The 24,729-nt window shown below is 35.0% G+C and overlaps 2 protein-coding genes across 2 annotated transcripts; one reads left to right on the top strand and one right to left on the bottom strand.

Moving 5' to 3' along the window:
- The first annotated feature begins 5,798 nt into the window (after window positions 1-5,798).
- LOC112785529 (uncharacterized) lies at window positions 5,799-7,274 on the top strand. Its single transcript, XM_025828992.1, has one exon. The coding sequence runs from the start codon at window positions 5,799-5,801 to the stop codon at window positions 7,272-7,274; it is 1,476 nt and encodes a 491-aa protein (XP_025684777.1).
- Window positions 7,275-16,758: 9,484 nt separating this feature from the next.
- Window positions 16,759-22,302, bottom strand: LOC112782773 (protein PECTIC ARABINOGALACTAN SYNTHESIS-RELATED). The gene is made up of 11 exons (XM_025825343.3): window positions 21,463-22,302; window positions 21,236-21,286; window positions 21,052-21,142; window positions 20,409-20,485; window positions 19,751-19,839; window positions 19,339-19,458; window positions 18,746-18,862; window positions 18,521-18,664; window positions 18,308-18,431; window positions 18,009-18,200; window positions 16,759-17,735 (listed from the first exon to the last, which is right to left on the bottom strand). The coding sequence occupies exons 1-11, from the start codon at window positions 21,775-21,777 to the stop codon at window positions 17,376-17,378; spliced, it is 1,680 nt and encodes a 559-aa protein (XP_025681128.1). The 5' UTR covers window positions 21,778-22,302; the 3' UTR covers window positions 16,759-17,375.
- Between the last annotated feature and the right edge of the window lie 2,427 nt (window positions 22,303-24,729).

The following is a 24,729-nucleotide window of genomic DNA, read 5'->3' as shown; positions in this document are numbered from 1 at the left end:
TCACGTAAAGAAATGGGATAATGGTCAACCTAAATAGCAGTTTTCTTTTATAAATCATATAAAAATTTTAATTTAGCCCCCAAAAAATATTTAGTTTAATATTGTTGATCGAAAAATTATTTTCGATCAGAAATAGTCAAATCGAAAAATATCAAGAATGGGTTTTTCGAGAAAATGTGCTTAGGAGATTAAATTTGGGAGTTGCTGACGCGGAAATTGTTTCCAATTACTTTGTCGAAATCGAAGAAGCTAAGTCGAGAGGGAGATTCGATTTGAAGGATGACTTTCGGAGATTTAGTCGAGTGGTCAAAGAAGTGAGAAGGTTAGTGGATAATTAATCACATGGGGAATATCTATAATCGTGTAGCGGGAACAGTTACCAAGGACAGTTGTGTTTCAAAATTGTAATTTATTTTAATTATAATTAATTGTAATTAATGTGATTCAATTTACTGTTATGTAAGGTTAGATTATAAATACTAGGAAATTTCAGTGAAAAGGGGTTGGAACTTTTACTCAGAAAAACACTCAAGCACACTCACAATCCAAGAAATTCCTGAGTCTGCAATCGAGTAACTTTTCTGTAGGGTTCCTTCCACCTTCCTTATTCTTTCAATTTATTCTTCTGTAAATTTAACATTTCAATTGATTTTATCTATTAAGTGTTCTTTATTTTATTGTTCAATTTACCTTTCTGCGTTTAAATTTTACATGTAGAAGTCCTTTGCTTCAAACGAAGGCAATTTATTATTTTCCTTTAATTTCTTTGAAAAAAATTGTTGATTTAGTTTATAAAACTTTAATTTCTGAATTTTATTTGTCAATTCATAAATTTATTTTATTTTAATTTTCAAATTTAGTCTAATCGAAGACACTTTGATGCACTTCTAGAAAACTGGTACTCGCACAGAGGAGTAGGTTTCGCTCCCAGATCATTAGATATCGAACCACCATTGATTTGCTAAATATCGACAAAACAAATTGGCACGCCCGGTGGGACGGTTTTTAAGTCGAAGTGTGTCAAAAATAACTACTTTCCAATAATTTTTTAGTGTATGCGATTACGAAGTGGGAAGATCATTCACATGGCTGATGAATTATCAAATGTGAATGGTGGTTTTTCCACTAATGATAGTATACCGGTATCCGTACAACAAGCCGACGTGTCTTCACGTTCGGAAGGTGCAATCGGAACTGAAAGCATAGTCGTCCCGACTATTCAAATTGGAAACGTTGGATGTAATACACGTCCACGTGGCTCTATGCCACCGTTTCAACCTCCATTAACCGCTGGTTGGCCCCCTTATGGTCTTCCTGCTGGTTACACCCCACTTGTGGGTGGGTTTGTCCCGCCTATCCGTTTTGGAAATGCAAATGGAGTAAATATTATGCAAAACCCACAACAACACTCTGAGTATTCTCGTGAGTATCATGTGGACTCCACTTCGAATGTTGCGGGTTCAATGACAACGTATCGACAACAAGTGGAGGAAAGTCATCATGACTTGGTTAATTTATTGACTCAGCAAATGACTACAATTCTGAATCCTATGATGGCCGATCATGAATCGATATTCGAGCGTCTTGCTAGACAAGTCGAGAGGATCGCTCGAATCGTCAATTATGAAGGTGAAAGGCATAATGCTCGAGGAACTAATGAGGGGATGGAAAATATTTTTCAAAATGAAAATCATATTCCAAATCGAGAAAATCCTCGCATAATTCATCGACATGAGAATGCTGATAATGTTTTACATGGATTGCGTGGTGATCGTTATCAGGTCACCCGAATTATAGAAGAAGTGTTAAATCGGGTTGGATTGAATGTTGGTTTTATGAATCAGCCACATTTTGTCTCGGCTTTTTCCCAACTAGTTCAAATGGCTGAAGTGTCAAGAGGGGTAAAAAATCCGAAAATAATTGCAAAATTTGCTGGAGAAGTTGGAGAATCAACAACTGAACATGTTGCTCGTTATTTGGTCGAGATTGGAAACTTAGCAAATGATGAAAATTTGAAAATGAAATTTTTTCTGTCGTCATTGACGAAGAATGCATTTACATGATTTTCGAATCTTAGACCAAATTTGATTACAACATGGAATCAGTTGGAAACTGTTTTTCACGCTCAGTTTTATCGAGGGGAAATGAACGTAGCAGTTACCGATTTAGTAGCTTTGAAATGTGAAGATGGTGAAACCATTGATGATTATTTAATACGTTTCAAAAATGCTAGAAGTAGGTGCTATGTCACATTACCTGAAAATGAGATAGTGAAAATAGCAACTATGGGGTTAGGATTCTATATGCGCAGAAAGTTGCTTAATGTGCATATTCCTGATTTGGCTCATTTGGCTAAAAAGGTTCGGCAAACTGAGTTAATGAAAAAGGAAAAAGAAAAACATAGAACAGAACAGAGGTCGAAGAGTAAACCGTTTACTCGAAAGGAGAAGGTTGCTTATGTAACCATGGAGTCCTCAGAGGAAGAAATTGATTTCGAAACAGAAGTCGATTTGGCCGAACTTAAGAAGGGCCCTCCATATGTTTGTTCTTTGTTGAAAAAACTCCCTGGTAGTGAAAAGTCGAATGATTCAAAACTTAAAAGTGGAAAGAAATATAGTTTTGATATTTCAAAATCTGATCAGATTTTCGATGTGTTGCTTAAAGATAAACAATTGGTTTTGCCTGAGGGTAGAACATTACTTTCCTTGAAGGATTTGAAAGGAAAGCCTTACTGCAAATTTCATCAAGAAACAAGTCATTCGACTAATAATTGTGTTCGTTTCAGGGATTTGATTCAAGAGGCAATAATGGAAGGACGGTTAAAATTTGATGATGGCAAAAGGGAAATGAAGGTTGATGTAGATCCCTTTGAAACTGATGCCAGTTATGTGGAACCCTGCTTTGGAGTGAATATGGTGGGGATGTCTTATGATTTTGATGTGGCTCTTGATGATTTTGAGTCACAAGTAAGAGCTGTGTACCCTAGAATAGGGGATGGTTTGTTGGACTTCTTGGTTCAACAAAAAATCAAAGACCGGGACGTATCTTTGTGTCCACGGTGTAACGCTGTTTTTGATGCTGAAGCGGCGGCAATCTTTAAGAAAAGAATGAAGAAAGAATTAGCCCACAGGGAGGAACAAGCACGTCAGAGACAACCAATTCGACGTGTAGAAGCTTCTAGTTCAAAAATTTCTCTACATGATGTGGATACACCTTTGAGCCGATCTCAGGATATTGGTGTTCAGTGGATCAGAAACTGTCAAGAGTTTCAAAGGTGTGATCACTTATATCGACGCAATCCTCAATGGGGACATAGAGCGCCATCTCGAAATCAGTATGCCGCTTTTCGAGGACGAGCCAGAGGATACCCGAGAGGAAGAGGAGGAAGGAGAAGTTTCCATCAGAATAAGAAACTTCAAATTGATATAGGGAAGGAAGCAAGCAAGGGGGCAACTCCTTCGGTGCATTCCCGAATTGTCTTTCCTTCTGATGGAGAGACTTATCCTAAAGAGATTCCATCACCAGCCAAGATGGACAAAGGGAAGGTAATCGCTCAGTCTTCTGGTGGGGACGATTTTGATAATCCCTACCGAGTACCTTGGGGAGTGTGAAGGTAATCTAGATGAGGATTACGATCAGGAAGACGAAGAAGCTTTTTCTTTTATTGGCATAGAAGATGAACCAAGTGTCTTCCTTCGCCCTACTGAAAAGCAAATGTCTCATTTGCATCCTCTTCACATTGTTGCTGTTGTGAATGGTTACAAGATAAACAAGGTACTGATTGATGGTGGGGCAGCAATAAGTCTTTTGCCTGAAAGGATGCTAGGAAAAGTAGGGAAACATGTTAGTGAGTTGGTCCCTACTAATATTGCTGTAACTGATTTTAGTGGGAATTCCACGCCAGCAAGAAGGTTGGTTACCTTAACTGTAAAGGTGGGGTCATCGGAGAGACACTCAGTATTTGTGGTAGTGCCATCGAAGGCAAGTTAAAACGCCTTACTTGAGAGAGATTGGATTCATGGAGTAGGTGCGGTGCCATCTACGGTGCATCAAAGTGTGCTTCTATGGACTGAGGAAGGCAAGCCTGAAATTGTCAAAGCAGATTCGAGTCTTTATGTCGAACAAATGCATGCTGATTTTAGGATATATAATCGCAAGCTGAAGCCTTTAAATGTTGATCGATCTCTGAATCCTTACAATTGTGAAGGTTGTTATTTGACTTCGGAGGGACTGTCGGTGAAGTTGCGCTACCCAGACATGCCTATGAACCAACAGGTTGGGATTGTGATTCTTGAAGGCCTCGAAGGCTGAACCATGGACCAGGTTGAGGAAGTTTTCGATTACCTGGTAACTTTGCATAATTATTTAAATAATTTTCAAGCTTTAGAAAATAAAGATGATTCTTCTGATAAAGTTGAATCAGATAGGATTAATAGATTTGTTGGTAGTAATATGTTTGATTCGACACCTCTAGTCGAATGTAGTAATGATCTTTTTATTACTTGTAATGAAGTTAACGATATGAGTCAGACTGTTGATTTAATAACAGAGGCTCATTGTTTAGAGAATAAAAGTTATGATGATTCAATCAAAGATCAAGTTTCTACTCTTTCTCATGATGTTATTGATTTTACTTTTGATTGTATTTATGATTTGGAACCTTTGAAATTTGAAAAATGGACAACTGAAGATGATCATTATAAGGGGTTTGGATCTCAAGATCATTTAGAAGAAGTTAATTTGGGTACTCATGATGATGTTCGAATTACATATATTTGTAAAGATCTTATTGATCCTTTTCAAACTAATCTTATCGATTTGTTACATGAGTTTAAGGATTGTTTTGCATGGGACTACCATGAAATGCCTGGTCTTGATCGATCGTTAGTAGAACATCGATTAGCATTGAAACCCAATGATCAACCTGTGAAACAAACCCCTAGACGTTTTGCTCCTGAAATTAATGTGAAAATTAAGGAAGAGATAGAACGCTTGATTAAAGCCAAATTTATTCGAACCGCTCGTTATATAGAGTGGGTGTCGAATATAGTTCCAGTGATGAAGAAAAATGGAAAATTGAGGGTGTGTATCGATTTTCGAGATTTGAACAATGCTACTCCAAAGGATGAGTATTCATGCCAATTGCAGATATGTTAATCGATTCTGCAGCAGGAAACGAAATCCTAAGCTTCATGGACGGTTATTCTGGATATAACCAATTTTTTATTGCGGAGGATGATGTGGCCAAAATTGCTTTCCGTTGTCATGGGGCGTTAGGTACATATGAATGGGTGGTTATGCCTTTTGGTTTAAAAAATGCTGGAGCGACATATCAACGAGCAATGAATGCCATTTTCCATGAGTTTATTGGAAAATTTATGGAAGTGTATATTGATGACGTAATGGTCAAATCCATTTCTGTAAATCAACATATAGACCACTTAAGAAAAGCATTCTTGACTATGAGGAAAAAAGGATTGAAAATGAATCCTTTGAAGTGTGCTTTTGGTGTATCGACAGGAAATTTCTTAGGCTTTGTCGTTCATAAAAAGGGGATAGCTATCGATAAGAATAAAACAGATGCAATATTAGCTTTGTCTGCACCTAAATCGAAAAAAGAAGTACAATCGTTTTTGGGAAAAATTAATTATCTTTGAAGGTTCATTTCGAATCTTTCAGATCAAACCAGGGTGTTTGCGCCTCTAGTAAAATTAAAGAATGGTTCAAAATTTGAATGGACTAGAGAACATCAGTCAGCATTCAACTCGATCAAAACTTATTTGGCCAAAGCCCCGATTATGGCAAATGTTCGTCCATTTGAGCCTTTAAAATTATATATTGCAGCATCTGAGAATTCGATTGGATGTATGTTAGCCCAAGATGATGAGAATGGGCATGAGCGCGCAGTTTATTACGTTAGTCGAGTCCTAACTGATATCGAAACAAGGTATTCACCGACTGAAAAATTATGTTTGTCATTATATCATGCTTGTATGAAATTAAAGTGTTATATGGTGGCTAAATCGGTAAAGGTGATAGCGCAGACTGATGTTGTTAAGTATATGCTTAGTTTCCTTATGTTAAGGGGGCGCTTGGGAAAATGGATGTTAACATTAACAGAATTTGATTTGCAATATGTCCCAGCGAAAGCTGTTAAAGGACAGGTCATTACAGACTTTTTTGTGGATAATTCGAAAGGTTTGAATGACCAGGGGGCAAATATTATTGATATAGAGGTCAATTATTGGAAATTATATTTTGATGGATCTAATCACAAAGATGGTGCAGGGGTTGGAATCCTTATTATTTCACCTGAGGGTGTTCCATCAGAATTTTTGTTTGAATTAAAGTATCCTTGCTCTAATAATGTCGCTGAATATGAGGCTTTAATTTTAGGTCTTGAAATTTTAATTGACAAAGGAGCTTTAGAGGTTCAAATTCTAGGAGATTCACAGTTGGTTTTAAAACAGTTATCAAAGGAGTTTAAATGTAACAATGAAACGTTACAGAAATATTTAGTAACTGCTTGGAAGATGTTAACTTCTTTTCAGAAGGTTTCTTTGGTACATATCCTTAGAATTCATAATAAAATTGCTAATGAATTAGCCCAAATTGCTTCAAGATATCGGGTTAGCCCGAAAACTATTAGAAAATTTTCTAGTATCCATCAAATTTTAGTGCCAGCAAGTGAAAGAGAAGTGCTGTGTATGGATGAATGGGAGGATTCGGATTGGAGAAGGTTTATTGCTCAGTATTTGAAAGATCCCAATACTGCAGTTGATAGAAAAATAAAGTTACAGGCAATGAACTTTGTTTTATTGGCTGATGATTTGTATAAAAAAGGGATTGATGGAAGTTTGTCGAGATGTTTAGGTCGAGAAGATCAGAATGTTGCTCTGGGCGAGGTTCATAATGGAATTTGTGGTGCTCATCAGGCAGGAAGGAAAATGAGATGGGTGTTATATCAAAATCATATATATTGGCCGTCTATGATAAAAGATTTTATTGATTATGCAAAAGCATGTCAGGAATGTCAGAAACATGGCTCGATACAACAAATTCCGGCAGCTGAGTTACATTCGATAATAAAGCCATGGCCATTTAGAGGTTGGGCTTTGGATCTAATTGGCTTGATTCATCCTCCTTCATCAAGACAACACAAGTTTATCTTAGTGGCTATTGATTATTTTACGAAGTGGGTTGAGGCTATTCCGTTAGTAGAAGCTGGACAAACTGAGATAATTGACTTTATTGAAGAAAATATTATCCATTGATTTGGAATTCCTCAGACATTAAGTACTGACCAAGGAACTATGTTTACTGGTCAAAGAATTAAAAACTTTGTAGCTTCGAGGAATATTAATATGGTCACTTCGAATCCTTATTATGCACAAGCTAATGGCAAAGTTGAAGCAGCAAACAAGATATTGATAGGCTTAATTAAAAAGCATATTGGGAATAGGCCACGAACATGGCATGAGACTTTAAGTCAAGTGTTATGTGCTTATCGAAATTTTACCAAGAGGTTCGACAGGAACCTCATCTTATAAATTGGTGTATGGCCATGATGCAGTATTACCATTGGAAATTAATTTGAATACCTTGAGGGTATCGAAACAAAACGAGCCGGTCGATGATTATTGGAATGCAATGTTCGACGAGTTAAATGAGTTAGATTCAGAGTGAATATTAGCACTAGAGAATATAATTCGACAGAAAAAAAGTATTGTTCAAAGTTATAATCGTCGAATTTTTAGAAAATCTTTTCAAACAGGCGATTTGGTTTTAAAAGTTATTTTACCAATGAAAAAGAAATCGAGATTTCTTGGTAAGTGGTCCCATAGTTGGGAAGGTCCCTTTCAAGTGATAGGGACATATTCTGGAAATGCTTATCAAATTAAAGATATCGAGTCAGGAAAGGTGATTAGCTCAATTAATGGAAAATATTTAAAACTTTTCTATTGTTGGCAAATATAGAAAATTTAGCATGCATAAAGTTTAAAAGAGACAAAAGTCATTACAAAATAAAAGGAAAAGTTTAAGGCGCCAATAATTTAGCCAGAACAGAGCGCAGTTTTGTCCTTTTGTCTTCCAGAGTTGTGAGCATCCAGTTTGTTTAGATTTATCAGTTTGGATCTCCTCAAGCTGTTGTTCGACTTTCTCTCGCTCAGTGTCAATCGAGACAAGTTGTTGGATAAGGAGATGTTGTTCTTGCTGAGCTGCAACCAAAGGTCTAGCCAAGGTGGTCCGATTTTGGCGTAGAGTAGTGAGTTGTTCTTGAATTAGAGCCAATTCTGCTTCGAGCCTTGCTTCTTCTTGGTCATGAAAGGCTTGGACAGAAATAGCATGGGCAATCTTTAAATCAAACTCGTCACGAGCAGCTTTGATTAGTTGAGCAGTTGCTTGGTAATTTTCAATTCTGGATACGACTGTGGCTTCTCGATTTTCAATTTCTTGGAATTGAAAATGGAATGCGAAACTTTCTTCGATGAGTTGTTTAAATCCTCGAATTAAATCAAAATTGGGAATGTTGGTTGGGAGTTCAAAAGAGGAGTTTAAAAGAGAGGTTAAAAGTTGATTAAGGATTGGGTCATTAACCCATGTGGCAGGAGGATGATCCAAGAGCTTGATGAGCGATCGGAGTTGTTCCCGAGTATCAGGATCCAATTCGATTGGAGGTCTTGTAGAAACTGGACTTGAGATGACTGGAACAGGTATTGGCACTTTGGTTCCCTGGATGATTTTATTCAAAATAGAAGTCAAGTCATCCAAGGTAGCACTAGATGGAGTTGTCGGAATAATTGACGTGCTTGGTTTTGGTCCTGGAGGAGTCTGAAGTTGTGCCAAGTTTGAAGGTGTTGATTGCAATTCTGGTGGAGTTTCTGAAACCTTGGATTTGGAGGAGTCTGAATTGGTAGTGTCAGCAGCCTTGGAAGCAGAATCAGAGTCAGGAACTAGTAGATTCTTTTTAGAAAGAATAACCTGATTGTCTGGTGAAGTTGATTCAATCCTTTGAGTTTCTGCTGGGGAATGTTGCAAAGGATTGGCTGTTGGATCCACTATTTGTGTTGTGTGAGAAGAAAGTGGAAAAGTGGCTGGAATTACTCTGGGTCCTTAAAATTGAATCGAGTCGTGTGACGTTGACTGTTCTTGACCGTGTTGCTGTGGCAAAACTAATGGGTTAAGTTCTTCAGCAGAAGTGACTGAGTGAGTGATGTGGGCAGGCTAGAACAAAAAGGTACACATTTGTGAGTATAAATTTTACGTTAAAATAGGTAAAGTTTGTAGTGACGATCGTGTTACCTGAGAAGTTTTGGTCCTGCGGATCAATTGAGGGCCAGAATCAGAATCGGCTATATCTTCTGATGGGGAAGAGACAGCAGGAGTGTCTTTGTTGGCCGGTTCGATTTCCTCAGAACTCTCAGTTGATGAAAGCAGTATCAACTGATAAGAAATCCGGAATTAAGTGTGATTTAAAAGACAAAAGTTGAAATATGTTTTAAATAAAGAAAGGAATTATAAAGTTACCTTTCGAGAAGTTTTAGTGGGAGTTTTCCTGCTTTTCACTGGTGGTGGTCGAGCAGTTTCAGCTTTCCTTTTCTGAGTTCTTTTTGGAGAACTCTCAGCAACAGGGGCGGTTTGGATTGCAGTTTGTTGAATGTCTTCTAAGGTACGAGTGTACCTAGAATAATAGGCATCTCACCATTCAACACATGACTTGGTAATATAAGAACTGCATTCATACTCCATGAAATTAAAACTATCCCTGCGCTGTTGATTCATGGCGAGGCAAGAGTCGAAGTCTTCTTGGGTAGTCAGAAGGAAGTGACAGAAAGGGTCATCGTTTCGAGGTTGAGGTTTGGGAATGGCTTGTGAAAATCCTAATTGTCTGGCGGACAGGTGAGGAGCATACAAAGTTATCTTGAATTTTTCTTTTTTCTGTAAAGATAATCCTGTGGGGATTACCTGAACGGCTAATAGGTGTGCCCAACTTCGTTTGGCAAGTTCACTTTCTTCATATGAGTTTGGAAAAAGCAAACGATCTAACCAGGCAGGGCCTCGGTTGCAGCGCAAAAAAGGAGTGAAATTCAATTGTTCATTCTCAATTTTTACAAGAATGAAAAAGGGTGAAAACCGCCCAAAACCTATCCTCATCTAATTGTGCATTTGGAAAATTGGATTTGTACGCAGATAATCGAAACCCTTCAATATACTGCTTGTCAGTATGACCACTCTTGGGTTTGGTCATGAAATTCTCAAAGATGGCGTTGAGCCATAATTGAAGAAGCCATAGAGGGCCTCCTGCACTTATTATTTTGTTATCTCGTAGGTCACAAACAAATTGGCCAAGTTCCTCGAAGATGTGCCCCCAAAAGAAGCTTAGCCAGGTTGAAAGTTTTACCTTCGTGGAGAAGTATGGCCAAAGAGAGGCAAAGTTTTGACATTTGGACGCTACGAGAACAAAATAGAATTGCATTTAACCAGTAGAATAGGAAAGCTACATGTTCATTATTGGTGATTCTGGTACCTTCTCTACCCATGTTATGGGCGATGAAATCACTGTAAGAGCTGCTCAGAACGACGTTGTATTGACGTTCAGGTTGCATTTCAGAAGTATAATCTGGTAAATTGATGGGAAGTCCAGTGATTGCGGCTATGTCGAGAAGAGACATTCCAATCATTCCACAAGGAAGGTGGAAATTATTGGTGGTTCTGTTCCAGAAGCATGTAACAGCCCCGATCATCCAAGGATGTGTAGTCAAAGAAAAATGAGAGTATCAGCAGTTCGTGAATCCCTATAGCTCCCCAACGGGCACTTTTGGTAAGTTCGAGACGTCGGTACCAGGCTGTAAAGTATATCCTCGTGGGTTGATTTTTGAGTTGTTCCTGAACGTCTTTTGGTTGATAAAATAGGAAATATTGAAAGATTGGTTTATTAGTAAATCTTCCCCTTCAGCACTGGGGAAAGAAAGAGACTTCCTGTTCACCTTTTTCAGAGACTCAATTGGTCCGAGGAAGCAATATGTGTCAGTTCCGATTGTGAAAAGAATTAAAATCATATTATCACTGGACTAAATGTGAGGATCATCAATGATTTCATCATCGATCTGATTGAGAATGCGAAGAGCTGGTGGAGGTGGTGGTATTGATGCATGGCCTTTACCTTTGTCAGAAGAGGTGATTTGTGAGGAAGAGCCCGCCATTCTCAGATTGGAAAGTTTTATGAAGAGATTCAAGGTTGTAAAGAAAGCTTAGAGAATGATGGAATTCAGGAAAATTGAATGGAGGTAAGAACGGTGAATTTAAAGTGTTATTGTAACCGTTACTATAGAGAAAATGCAAAAAGAGGTAACTTCTTGAGGAAGATGGAATGGTGGAGAGAGAAGGCGTGACTCTTGGGAGACGTGTCGAGTGGACTGGTGATAATGGAAAGTTTAAATGACAATTATTATTAATTTGAAAACTGACGTTTTTGGATTAAGTGCTTTACTTTTCGATAATGATACCAAAGGAAACCACATTAATCCAAGGGGGCAATTTGTTGATCGAAAAATTATTTTCGATCAGAAATAGTCAAATAAAAAAATATCAAGTATGGGTTTTTCGAGAAAATGTGCTTAGGAGGCTAAGTTTGGGAGTTGCTGACGCGGAAATTATTTCCAATTACTTTGTCGAAATCGAAGAAGCTAAGTCGAGAGGGAGATTCGATTTGAAGGAGGACTTTCGGAGATTTAGTCGAGTGGTCAAAGAAGTGAGAAGGTTAGTGGATAATTAATCACATGAGGAATATCTATAATCGTGTAGCGAGAACAGTTACCAAAGGCGGTTGTGTTTCAAAATTGTAATTTATTTTAATTATAATTAATTGTAATTAATGTGATTCAATTTACCATTATGTAAGGTTGGCTTATAAATACTAGGAAATTTCAGTGAAAAAGGGTTGGAACTTTTACTCAGAAAAACACTCAAGCACACTCACATCCAGGGAATTCCTGAGTCTGCAATCGAGTAACTTTTCTGTAGGGTTCCTTCCACCTTCCTTATTCTTTCAATTTATTCTTCTGTAAATTTAACATTTCAATTGATTTTATCTATTAAGTGTTCTTTATTTTATTGTTCAATTTACCTTTCTGCGTTTAAATTTTACATGTGGAAGTCCTTTGCTTCAAATGAAGGCAATTTATTGTTTTCCTTTAATTTCTTTGAAAAAAATTGTTGATTTAGTTTACAAAACTTTAATTTCTGAATTTTATTTGTCAATTCATAAATTTATTTTATTTTAATTTTTAAATTTAGTCTAATCGAAGACACTTTGATGCACTTCTAGAAAACTGGTACTCGCACAAAGGAGTAGGTTTCGCTCCCAGATCACTAGATATCGAACCACCATCGATTTGTTAAAAAACGACAAAACAAATATCTTCTATATTACAAAATTAATTTTTGTCCCTCCCTATACACTGTAGAGGTGGTGATGAAAGAAGTGGGTCATCTTAGACAAAATTTGAGTGTCCAAAACCACCACCACCTACGTCACCAACTTCTGCAAAAAACTCCATCACTTGCTGGGCTTTGATTTTTCCGTGGACATCAAATATCCAGCGCACATGCTCATCGCCATCTAACCAAAAAACACGAAATTGAAATACTTTATTTTTCATTGGTACTAACAACTTATATCCATCTCTTCCAACCTCCTTTGTCCCATTAGCACCAAAGCTCATCAATATTAGGTTCTTCAACTTAGAAAAAGAACCTAATCAACGAGTGCGTAATAGGATAAGACTATCACACTCGAAGATAACCCAATCGTCACTGTTTCTCATGTGACAACTAAGATATACATTCACAAAAATATATTCATCATTAGACATTTTCACTAAACCTATTGAAAGAACAGAGAAAAAAAAGGGTCAGAAGAAGTGATATATTTGCAACTAAGACTAATACTTGCAAATTCTTTTATAACTTATTTAAATTTGTCATACTATATTTTATTTACAGTATAAATGAAATTATTATGTCCAATAAGTATATACATATCTCATTTACAGTTATCTCATTTACACTGTAAATGAGATACGTTGAAGTCTTCATCTGACACATGTCACGTGTACACCCATTTTCTTTATTTAAGAAACATGTATTATCCTATTTACACGGTAAATAAAATAAATAATGTGACTAAAAACATAATTTTTCTCCAAATTATATATTTTAATAAATAAAAAATTAAAATATTTATTTAAAATAAATTCTTATTTAAAATGTGAATTTTATTGTGCTTTTCACTATAGTTTTTAAATGGTCTATTTACTTTTAAAAATAAAAAAATTAAATATTATTAAATATTATTTATTTAATTTTTTTAATAAATTAGGCATAAAATTAAAAATATCATAGCATTCATGTATTTTTAATTGCTATATTCTATTAAATTAATTATGCGTGTTAAATAAAAATTTAGTTAATTATCACATATATTTAATTATTTAATTATTTTGGTAGACAACTGACATATATTTAATTATCATCTTACTGTTCGTGTGTGTATATATTGTATTTTATTGTATAGCCATCTGGATTAGGATTACATATCCATTTGTTTGTCGTCCTTTCTTGCCACTGTTATGGGTTTCTACATTTTTTCCTAATCTTTGGTTGTTCTTCCACCTCTTTCTCTCTCACACACACACACAAATATATCTAGGGTAATTATGGTATTTTATGAAATATTGCTAAAATTAAAATAATATTTTTTTATTATTAAAATTTTAATTTCCACCTTTAAAAATTTTAATTTTTTGTATTCTCACTTTTTGGAAGTATTAAAGAGAAATAAAATTTTAACACAATACTAAATTCAATATCCTGGTTGCTACGTTAGATACATGAAAAGTCTTAGATGTGTGAATTGTTTCATGTTTTGCAAGATCCGGCCTTTGAATTTGTCTAATGGATACTTGTTAGAGACTTAAGTAGTTTATTATGTATAATATTTTAAACATATGATCTTATTAAGGGCAAAAAACATAAATAAGATAAGGAGAGAATAATTTTACACAAATTAACCAAAACAAAATCTGATTCATCAATCAATCAAATCACATTTACATGTAGTTCGAACCTACCTACTTTAAATTTGGATTGCATGTAATTCGAATCACATAGATTTGAATTACTCACTAACACTCAAACAAACATAATTCGAATTCAACTGATTCGAATTAGGCAGCAACATATAATTCGAATCAAGTTGATTCAAACTACTTCCATACACGTCCTTCAACGTAATTCGAAGTGGATTAATTCGAACTATACCTGAATATTTTTTTATAAATTTTTTTAATAAATTTATTTAAATTATACCACAAAAAAATATTTTATTCTATACAAAATAATTTTAAAAAATAGCTTAAAAGATATTAAGAGTACTATAAAAATTTGTAATGTCCTAATGACTTAAGATATTAAAGAAGTATTCTACATAGTCAACAATAATTTAAAAATTAAAATAAATATAGTTATAACCAGTATTTACCTAAATTACTAGAATATTACAAACTTTTATAGTACTCCTAACATTTTTTAAGCAATTTTTTTTAAATTGTTTTGCATAGAAAATGGCTTAAAATGGCTTAACATACCCTTTATTCAATGTAAAATAATTTTAAAAAAATGGCTTAAAAAATGTTAGGAGTACTATAAAAGTTTGTAATGTCCTAATGATTTAGGACATTAAAGAAATACTCTACATAGTCAATAATAATTTAAAAATTAAAATAAATATAGTTATAACCAGTATTTACCTAAATTACTAGAATATTACAAATTTTTATAGTACTCCTAACATTTTTTAAGCCATTTTTTTAAAAATTGTTTTGTATAGAATAAAGGGCATTTTAAGCCATTTTAAACCATTTTCTATGCAGAACAATTTGAAAAAATGGCTTAAAAAATGTTAGGAGTACTATAAAAGTTTGTAATATTCTAGTATTTTAGGTAAATACGGATTATAACTATATTTATTTTAATTTTTAAATTATTATTGACTATGTAGAGTATTTCTTTAATGTCCTAAGTCATTAGGACATTACAAATTTTTATAGTACTCCTAACATTTCTTAAGCCATTTTTTTAAATTATTTTGCATAGAATAAAGGGCATGTTAAGCCATTTTAAGCCATTTTCTATACAAAACAATTTAAAAAAAATTGCTTAAAAAATGTTAGGAGTACTATAAAAGTTTGTAATATTATAGTAATTTAGGTAAATACTGGTTATAACTATATTTATTTTAATTTTTAAATTATTGTTGATATGTAGAGTATTTCTTTAATATCCTAAGTCATTAGGACATTACAAATTTTTATAGTACTCATAACATCTTTTAAAGTCATTTTTTAAAATTATTTTGTATAGAATAAAATATGTTTTTGTGGTATAATTTAAATAAATTTATTTAAAAAATTTATAAAAAATATTCATGTGTAATTCGAATTAATCCACTTCGAATTACGTTGAATGACGTGCATGGAAGTAGTTCGAATCAACTTGATTCGAATTACATGTTGCTGCCTAATTTGAATTATGTTGCTTTGAGTATCCGTGAGTAATTCGAATTTATGTGATTCGAATTACATGCTAGGGGTGCACAGACCCGGCCCGGCCCGAAGGCCCGCCCCGGTCCCGAACACTTTAGGGACTAAATTGGTGTGATTTCATCGGATTTAGGGTCGGGTACGGGTCTCAAAAATAGACCCGGTCATTGTTTCGGGTCGGATCCGGACCATAGCTCGGGTCACCCGAAGTCGGCCCGGTGGCCCGGTCATCATACACAATTAATATTTTGTGTTATTAGTGATGGATCATGACTATTCTTATGTGGAATTTAAGTATTGTAAACCTTAATATTTTGTGTTATTAGTCATTATAAGACTATAAGTTAATGTTTTATGTTTAGAATGCATAAGACTTTAGACTAATACATAAGATTGTGTTATTTGTATTGGTTTAAATATTTGGTATTATTAGACAATATTAGTATTGATTGTGGTTATGCTTTAACATTGATTGTGGTTATGCTTTAATTTTGAAGAATGGTTGGTTCTTGTTATATTTTTTTAAGTGAATTTTACTATGTTAACTAATGGTTGGAGTCTTAAAAATTTGGATATTTTTACATGCTAGCTTACAAGAATGTATCAACATAATGTAATGTTAATGACCCGGTTTTCACCCGGTATAATTGTGGCCCGAAAGTGTATTGGTTTCATCGAGTCTAGGACCGGGTTCGGGTTTAATAAATAGGCCCGGTGTATATTTCGGGTCGGGTCTGAGTCACATCAAACCCGGCTTCACCCGGCCCATGTGCACCCCTATTACATGCAATCCAAGTTCGAAGCAGGTAGGTTCGAACTACATGTAAATATGGTTTGATTGATTGATGAATCAGATTTTGCTTTGGCTGATTTGTGTAAAATTATTCTCCCCTTGACTTATTTATGTTTTTTGCCCTCTTATTAAACCTAAGTGTTATATGGAGTTATTAGACCATACATTATTATTTATACTTAAACTAAGACTTTTGGGAGTATGATGATTAGTTGATAAATTTGGTATTTGAACATGTGTTAGTATTACTTTAACAGATTACATTTGTTTGAGTAATATCCTAGGAGCATAGGAGACTAAAAATTATATAAAATAATATATAAGATTTTATATATAAATATATATAAATTACGAATTTCATAATTTATTTTTAGAGTAAGTATACTCTTTTTTAAAATTTCTTGCTCTAATTTAGAACTACAGTACTTTCTCGGGAGTCGTAACAAACACCCCAAAGATTCACAAAATAAAGGTAATTTGCTGTTCCATTTGCCAAATTTTACAGTAGTGGGCTCGTGATACACCATTAAGAATACAGAAACTTGGCAACATGTATAATTCACTAATGATGTACACATTTTTCTGTTAGTACAAAGAATATCAATTTCTTTCGAGGATGACAAGAGAGGGGCAGGGGGGGAAAAAGGGAAAGAGAGAAGGGGAGGGGAAAAAGGGGGGGGGGGGGTGTCATGTGCATGTTAGACAAAAAGAAAAAGAAACTATCGTACCGGTGTACGGGCGAATATAACACCTAGAGGACAACCAACAGCTGAGTCGAGTCTCGGGTCCTGCAAGCCATTATCTTCACTCAAAATTTCAATTACTTTCCCTCCCACCTTGGCGTGAATTAATTAACCCCAGATCAGATTCTCACGCTTACCCTGTGGATAGAACTCATAACTTAGATGGTATATTCCTTGCAAATGCATCGTTGAGTGAAGTCTGAGTGTGTAAAAGTATATATAGGGAAGTCGGTGTAATCAGGCTTTGCACATGCAAGGAGTCAAGGGGTTCTCCCAGAGGTCATAGTTGGGGAAAGTTTCTTCCGGCAATCCTGTCCGCGTTTGATGAGTAACAACCACATCTTCAACAAAAGTAGCCCAACCCATGTATGGATCCCCAAAAGACTTGGACATTAATCCTTTGTCAGGCTTGATTGATTTTAGACGGTGACCCATGTATCTACGGGCGCCAATGATCAGCTTAGCAAAGTTGCCTCCATGGGTCATCACAAACACATCTGACTTCAGGCATACCAGGAAGTCAAGAGCTGCAAGGCTCGTCACATGCTTTCTAAAACCATCCAACTCCTCTTTAGTTGCCAACTCCTCCTTTGTAACCTGTTAACAAAAGTGGAAAGTACTATCATATTGAATCCAAATGTGAAACTATAGAGGAAAAAATTTGATATATTAGCTCAGTTATGTCAAACAAGTTTATATAGAACAAGAACAATGCATCCTAGCTTGATAGCCTCATTACAGACTAGAATCCCATGTAACATCTCTAAAACATTAACAAACAAAAATATCAAGCATCCAAAACATTTTTGAACTTCAAGGCAGTACCATGGTCATTGTTTTTAATTCACATAATAGTTAAGAGGTCATTACCAGATTAGGGAACATATTCCTCAGCGGAGCCATCCGATTCTGTCCACCATAAACTTGTCCAGAAGCGACATAAATTTGTGTTTCCTTTGGATAGCCCATAGCACGAAGTATAACGGCCACTTCTCCAGGCTCTAGAGGACACCGTCCCTCCTTTCGCTTCTGTAGAGCCAATTGCCATAAGTGGGAACCATTCTGCATTTTCATAAAACGCAGTGTGAACATTATGCTCCAACAGAAAGTTCTTGGTTGTTATTTCGATATTTTCTTATGAAAAGGAAAAAGAAATACTAGTACTGCACCTTATACCGTCGAGGCCACTCCTTTTGCCTGTATTCTGCCATTTTAGCTTTCTCTTCTCTTGTCCCCACAAAATCACAGAACGATAGGCCCACCATTCCTTTCTCAAATCGAAGATGCAGAGCCCTGCTCATGTTTTAAACTGTTATATCACTGATACAACAAATGCACCCAAATTCAGCTACAAGAGGATCTTGATCACAAACGATACATACATATAAGGATTTGAACTACCAGTTCGGTTTCTCATCCTTGATGCCAGTAAATCAGCCATTTGCTCTATATCAGGAAGAAATTTCAGAGCATGATAATTAACCCTACATCTCAACTTGTTGATTTCTGGAGGAACATTGTCATATCTGAAATAACAACAATGACAGTGACAACATGAATTACATATAAAATAGTGGTGTCTAGCATATAAATCATCCACAGCCTACCCCAGCCTATCAACAAAAGGTTTTAGAGCCATAATCCTTTTCTCCTTGACTCGAGGCAAAACATTGTCAATGTAAAATTGTGCAGGCGCATATTTTGGAATGTTCTTTACAGTCCTCCTGAAAGACAACACAATTTTTATGTTAGTCAAACAAATCGCCACCAACCACCAAGGCATCAACAACTCATGCCAAGACACAGAACAATCTAGCTTGGCATGCATCATTGGTTAATGTTTCCTACAGCTAAAGGAAAAAATAAACGGTTTAACAAAAAGACAGAAGACAGAAAAAAAAAGGGGTTGGGGGGGAGGGGGGGGATTCTACATCCATACATGAACACATCACATCCCTCCTCCAGCCAAAACTATTATCAACTTAATTAAGATATGCTTAATGAAAGAGTCCACCCATAGCGTTATTTGGCCATAAGGCCAGCATCTAAACCAAATTTTTTATGCCAATAAGTCTACGATCAAAACAGAAACCAAAGTGACAAAGTGATATTGGCTGTTTACATATGCACACCTTTCTTAAATAGCAACTTGGGATTTTAATATTTAACAGACTCAAGAAAGAAAAGAAATCTATCAAACCTTATACTACTGAATAGCTCTGTCTTATCAGTAAACCATTCTGGGATATCACGGACTATACGAACATCATATTTCAGGTAATCTATGAAGTGATCCACATCAAAAATGTCTTCAAATTTCCTGCAATAAAAAAAAGTTTCATCATGGTCCATGGTTAGGACCATCTAAAAATTTCTTAGACAAAACTTTTAAAAATACAAAAAACAACAAAACTAGTGAGGAAGGACAGAAATACAACAAGCAGTCACAAAAGAGTGACCTGAGTTTTAGTAATTAAAATCTATTTAATTTTCAGAAAGAAGAAATATGATATTGGTGACACATACATGTACATACACATGCTTGGCAAATCGATAGTGACAACTAAACTTATTAAAACACCATAAGAATACATTTGGAAAAGAGATCTCACGTTTGGTCTTTCCAAATCTGGTCTTGCTTCAAAACAGGCAAAATAAGTGTGGCATTCATTATTTTGGCCACAGCCACGGCATTGCATATCTGCGTTTTGAAATATGAGCCAAAGTAAATCATTGATAAATAATTCTAAAACCTTTTACATATAGCTAATTACAATGTACAAGACAATAAATCAGCATCACACATCAGTAAAACCAACTATAAACGCAAATTCTAGTTGTTTTGCAAGTCCATTAAATTGGAAACATTAGTGCCACACTACTAGTTTAAAGAGTCTCTGATGATCTTTGAATTATCACTTGGGCATGAATATCCAGAATTCATATTGTCATATCAAACTCTGCAATTGATTCTATAAATAAATTGCACCATAAAAATCAACAAGTATGCAAAATAGAAAATAGATATTGTCCTTATCTTACAGTTTTCTTTGATTTTATTCCTCTCAAACAGGTTAAAGAAGAGTAGGTTCACATATTTGACAAATAGCTGTAAAAAGAACTCTCTACTAGTACTAGACCATACTAGATAATAGAGGCAATGCAAACAAAAAGGTGTAAATAATAAAATGAAATAAGTCGTGGTGAATTTTGGAAGAAGAAAACAATGTAGAATATATTGCATCACAACTTAAACAACTTAGCCCATACCGCAATTCTTTGTTGGTTTAGACCACCTTCAGCATGGATGAATATGTACCCATTTGTTTCATTTTCAGGAGGAAGCTCTACGTAGAGGTGTCAAAGCAAGATTAAATTGCAAAGAAAATAAAGCAACACCCATTGCACTAATATGAATATATACCAGTGTAACATATATGCAATAAATAAGCAACACTATATTAAGAAAGAAACAAGTTAAAATGCTGAGTACTCCATGGAACATAGACTACAGATATAGATAACTCCTGTGTTATAAGGTTCCAATTCAAGGATTCAGCAAATATTAGTCTTTCTTCCTTAAAGAACAGCAAGTCAGCGAGAGCATCACACACACAAACACACAAAAATATAAAAAAAGAATTGTTGACAGATCAATTCACTTCATAAACAAAAAATTTGCACACCAGTGAATAGTGATAAGTGATAACTAACAAAATCTCATCACATATTGATCCAACTATCCTTTTTGTGATTCTAGTTATAGCTATTGCTGAAAGTCTGTTGATGCTTCATACAAATGAAAATTGCATTAAATTTCCCTGACTTGCAATGCTAATGAGATGGTCAATGCACATATAAATATCTGAATCAGGTTTTTTAAGAAGAAGAAGAGAAGAAGAAGAAAGAGGACCTTCTATAACACCATCCCTGCGCTCAGCACAAGGCTTCCAAGACGTCGTGGACGATAAAGGATTTTCCCACAGAGACGGCGATTCTTTCACCTGAAACCAGTACCACACAAGCTGTGAGAATCCACATAACAGAAAGAGACAGAAAAAACGAATCTTTTAATATGATGGTTCATGATAACTTACGTGAGGGCAGTGAAGTGTAATCCCATCCTTTTTACACAGGTAAGGAGCATTCTACAATCATAATAATAAAAAAAAAATTAAAAATGAAAATTCAAAGCCGAATATCAACAATAAGAACCAGCTCAGCTACTATTTACTCAAATTACTTTAAAAAAACGAATCCATCATCGCGGAATCAGAGAGAAAAAGAGAAACACAATGTGTTGAAATCTGAGAGGGAAACTGACCAATTTGTTGACGATTGAGAAGAGGGAGAGAAGGCCAACGAGGATTAGAAGCAAGGTGCAGAAGAATGAGATCCTTGGGGAATGGAGAGGATTGGGAACCCTAGGGTCATCGCCGAAGAAGGAAGAGAGATACTGTAGGGGACGATACCGGTCCTTAAGGGAGTGGCGGTCGCGTTCCTCGTCGTCGTCGGGAAGGTGGTGGTGATGGTGGTCCGCGGTGGCGGAGGGGATGAGAGGTGATGAATCGGCATCGCGCTTCATCGGAGAAGAGGTGGCGCGAGGGCCGAAGGAGGCTGAGTGTCTCAGCTCCGCCATTACCCGACCCGATTTTATTATTGGGAATTTCGATAGATGGTCGGACTCTCTCTCTCTCTCTCTACACTGTACTGAATACTGGTAATTATTAGTGTTACCTACTTCTTCAGAGGGAAGCACCGAGGCAATGTTGTCTTGTGTTAGAGTCCATAGTCCATACTGCGTGCTTGTGGAGTGAATTCAGATCCAAATCGTGTTTTGCCTGTGCGGTCTTAATTCTTAAATTGTTTCTCTTGTCCAAGGAGCAAGGGCGTCTCGGTAATACCTGTATCGTGTGTGGGCATCAATGTAAAAACAGCAACCAACAGTCCTGCATTTGTTTTTTTAAGGAAAGGGGTAAAGGACAGGAGATTTTTTTTGTAACCCATACAAATTGTACCCGAAGCTCTCTCAAAAATGTTCTTGAATTTTGTTTATCGATATAATATTTTTAAATAATTTAAAAACGTATCAAAAAAATTTAATTGTATTTAGAGATACGTTTTATTAACGAAAAAATATTATGTTATTTACTTGTCAATATCAAAATTTCACTTGCCATATAAAAAGTTTTTTTTTTATATTACTATTTTTAGTTAACATAAAAGTCTTAGTTCACATTTATTGATATGTATTTTTGTCATAATTTTTAATAATTTTTTTTATCAAAAATAAAAAATTCGAATATGTGACTTCTAGTCGAATATGAAAAGATTATACTATTTGGGATATAATTTATTGATATAATTTTTAATAATTTGATGACATCTTTATTGATAACAAAATTTAAAAAAATGTTATTAACAATAAAATAGTTTAAGTCTATTTTGTATTTTATCTTTTTTAAATAAATAAAGTAAGTATTGTATTTATAAATATAGATAAGAATTTAAAAAATTTATGTTTTTTTCCTTTCTTTATATATCTCGTCCTCTGTATGTTATGCACATATCTTATCTCCAAAGAGAACGAGATAAGAAAGAATGCATTGAACATGTATCACATGTATAAATGGAAAAAGAAATAAAATTACGCAAACACATATCACGATATACGTTCATAACTATCTCGTCCATAGTGCCTATATATATCTTGTGTAGGGACGAATTGGAGCCTCTCATTTTGTCAATTTGCACATTTTTACATCATTTTTTTTCCTTTTGGAGAAATTTATGTCCTAGTGAGTTCTAATGACACGAGTAAGTTTTTCGGATATCAACAAACTAAATGTAATCTGCTACGTTGTGTGAGCACTCGAACCTTAGGTTGGTACTCATATTAGTTAATTTTTTTTATTTTATTTCTATTAATTTTAGTTTAGTTAATTTTTGGTTTAGTTATTCTAGTAATCCTTATAGTTTTATTGAATTTTTAATTAGGTTCATATATTTTTTTCTTTTTTACTGTATTCCTATACCATATCAAATTTTATAATTAAGTCCTTATCATGAAAAAAATTTTAGAATTAACAGAATATTTTGTTAAACAAAATGAATATACCTAACATTTGATTGAATATTCTGTATAGTTTAACAAAATATTCTGTTAATTCTAATATTTTTATCATGGTAAGGATTTAATTATAAAATCTGATTGGTATATGAACTCAATTGAAAAGAAAAAAAAAACATAAAAACCTAATTGAAAATTTAGTAAAATTATAGGACCAACAGAATAATTAAACCTTAAATATTTTTTAACTTAGGTAATAATGATTTTTTTACTATACAAAATTTGTGTGTTAAGGTAGGTAGCTAAGTAGCTAATTTTTTTTATTTTATTTTAGTTTATTTTATTTTAATTAAGTTTATTTTAGTTAAATTTTTAATTTTAATTTAGTTCTGTTAATTTTATTTTTTTATTGTATAACAATTATGTGTTAAGAATAGTTAGTTGGTTAGTGATATTATTGTTAGATTTTGAATACACTGTTTAGGATAAATTTTAAGGTGCATATTTTTCGTATAATTTTTAAATAATGACATTAACACTGAGCATGTTTTTAGGGGAACTAATTTTTATTATGGTTGTATATGCAAGTTGGTTTTGCTATAAAAAAAATTTTAAGTCATACATTTTTATAGACTTAGGGTGCTTCAACCGAAGCGGATTAGTCACAATAACTACTTTCGGAGATTTTGATGCCATACCTCACGGAGCCAGCTTCAAACATCCGGCGCAGCTTAAGGACTTCTTTTTTGGATAATACCTTAATCTCCGCCTTTATTGAGAGTTGCCACCTTGAGACACACACATTCCACCTATCATGGGAAGAGTGTATAATCACACTCCAAGATATGACCTATCACCTAGGGATGCACATAGACAAAGATCTGATTGGTGGGTGCATGAGGAATTTCCAACCTATCATTAGCGTTTGATATGCGATTGGGTGGAGGAGCTACTTGGAGCCAGGCCACAGTAACAGCCCGAGGCCAGGAAGGAAGTTTTTGCCATCAAGATGACATAACTTAGATAGAGAATGCATCATATTCCTACTGATGTTGATCCTCACATGCTGTGGTAGTTTACACGATGCTATATCAAGATGCTGAGTATGGGTTATCTAATGACGAAAGCCCAACGTCCATATTCAATGGCTTCCCCTACCAGCAGCAGACTTCGATAGTTGCAGGAGGTTATTTTGGGGGGTCGATTGTGCTAGCTTCGACGTATAGATCCTTCAGCAATGCAGCTGATCGGGATACTACAAACATAGCTAGATGCCTCCCTCTAATTATGAGCTTGATATACCACAGGTTTTCTTCTTGGAGACCTAGATGTGAAGACAGCCTGACTTTCTCAATAACCTTGTACTCTACAGCCCGTGGAATACTATAGTTCTTCACCCCCCAAATGCACGGCTTTCCTACTTCTAAATCAGTGTCCCACCCTAAACTCAATGTCTCTGTCCAAGTTGTAATCATCTCTTACACTACCAATGCCGCAAAGTAGACCCTCCTCCATTGCCTT

The sequence above is a fragment of the Arachis hypogaea genome, chromosome 20, assembly GCF_003086295.3.
Source record: "Arachis hypogaea cultivar Tifrunner chromosome 20, arahy.Tifrunner.gnm2.J5K5, whole genome shotgun sequence".
Taxonomy (NCBI): Eukaryota; Viridiplantae; Streptophyta; class Magnoliopsida; order Fabales; family Fabaceae; genus Arachis; species Arachis hypogaea.
The sequence above is the reverse complement of the archived record's forward strand: the minus strand, read 5'-3'. Positions and strand labels throughout refer to the sequence as shown.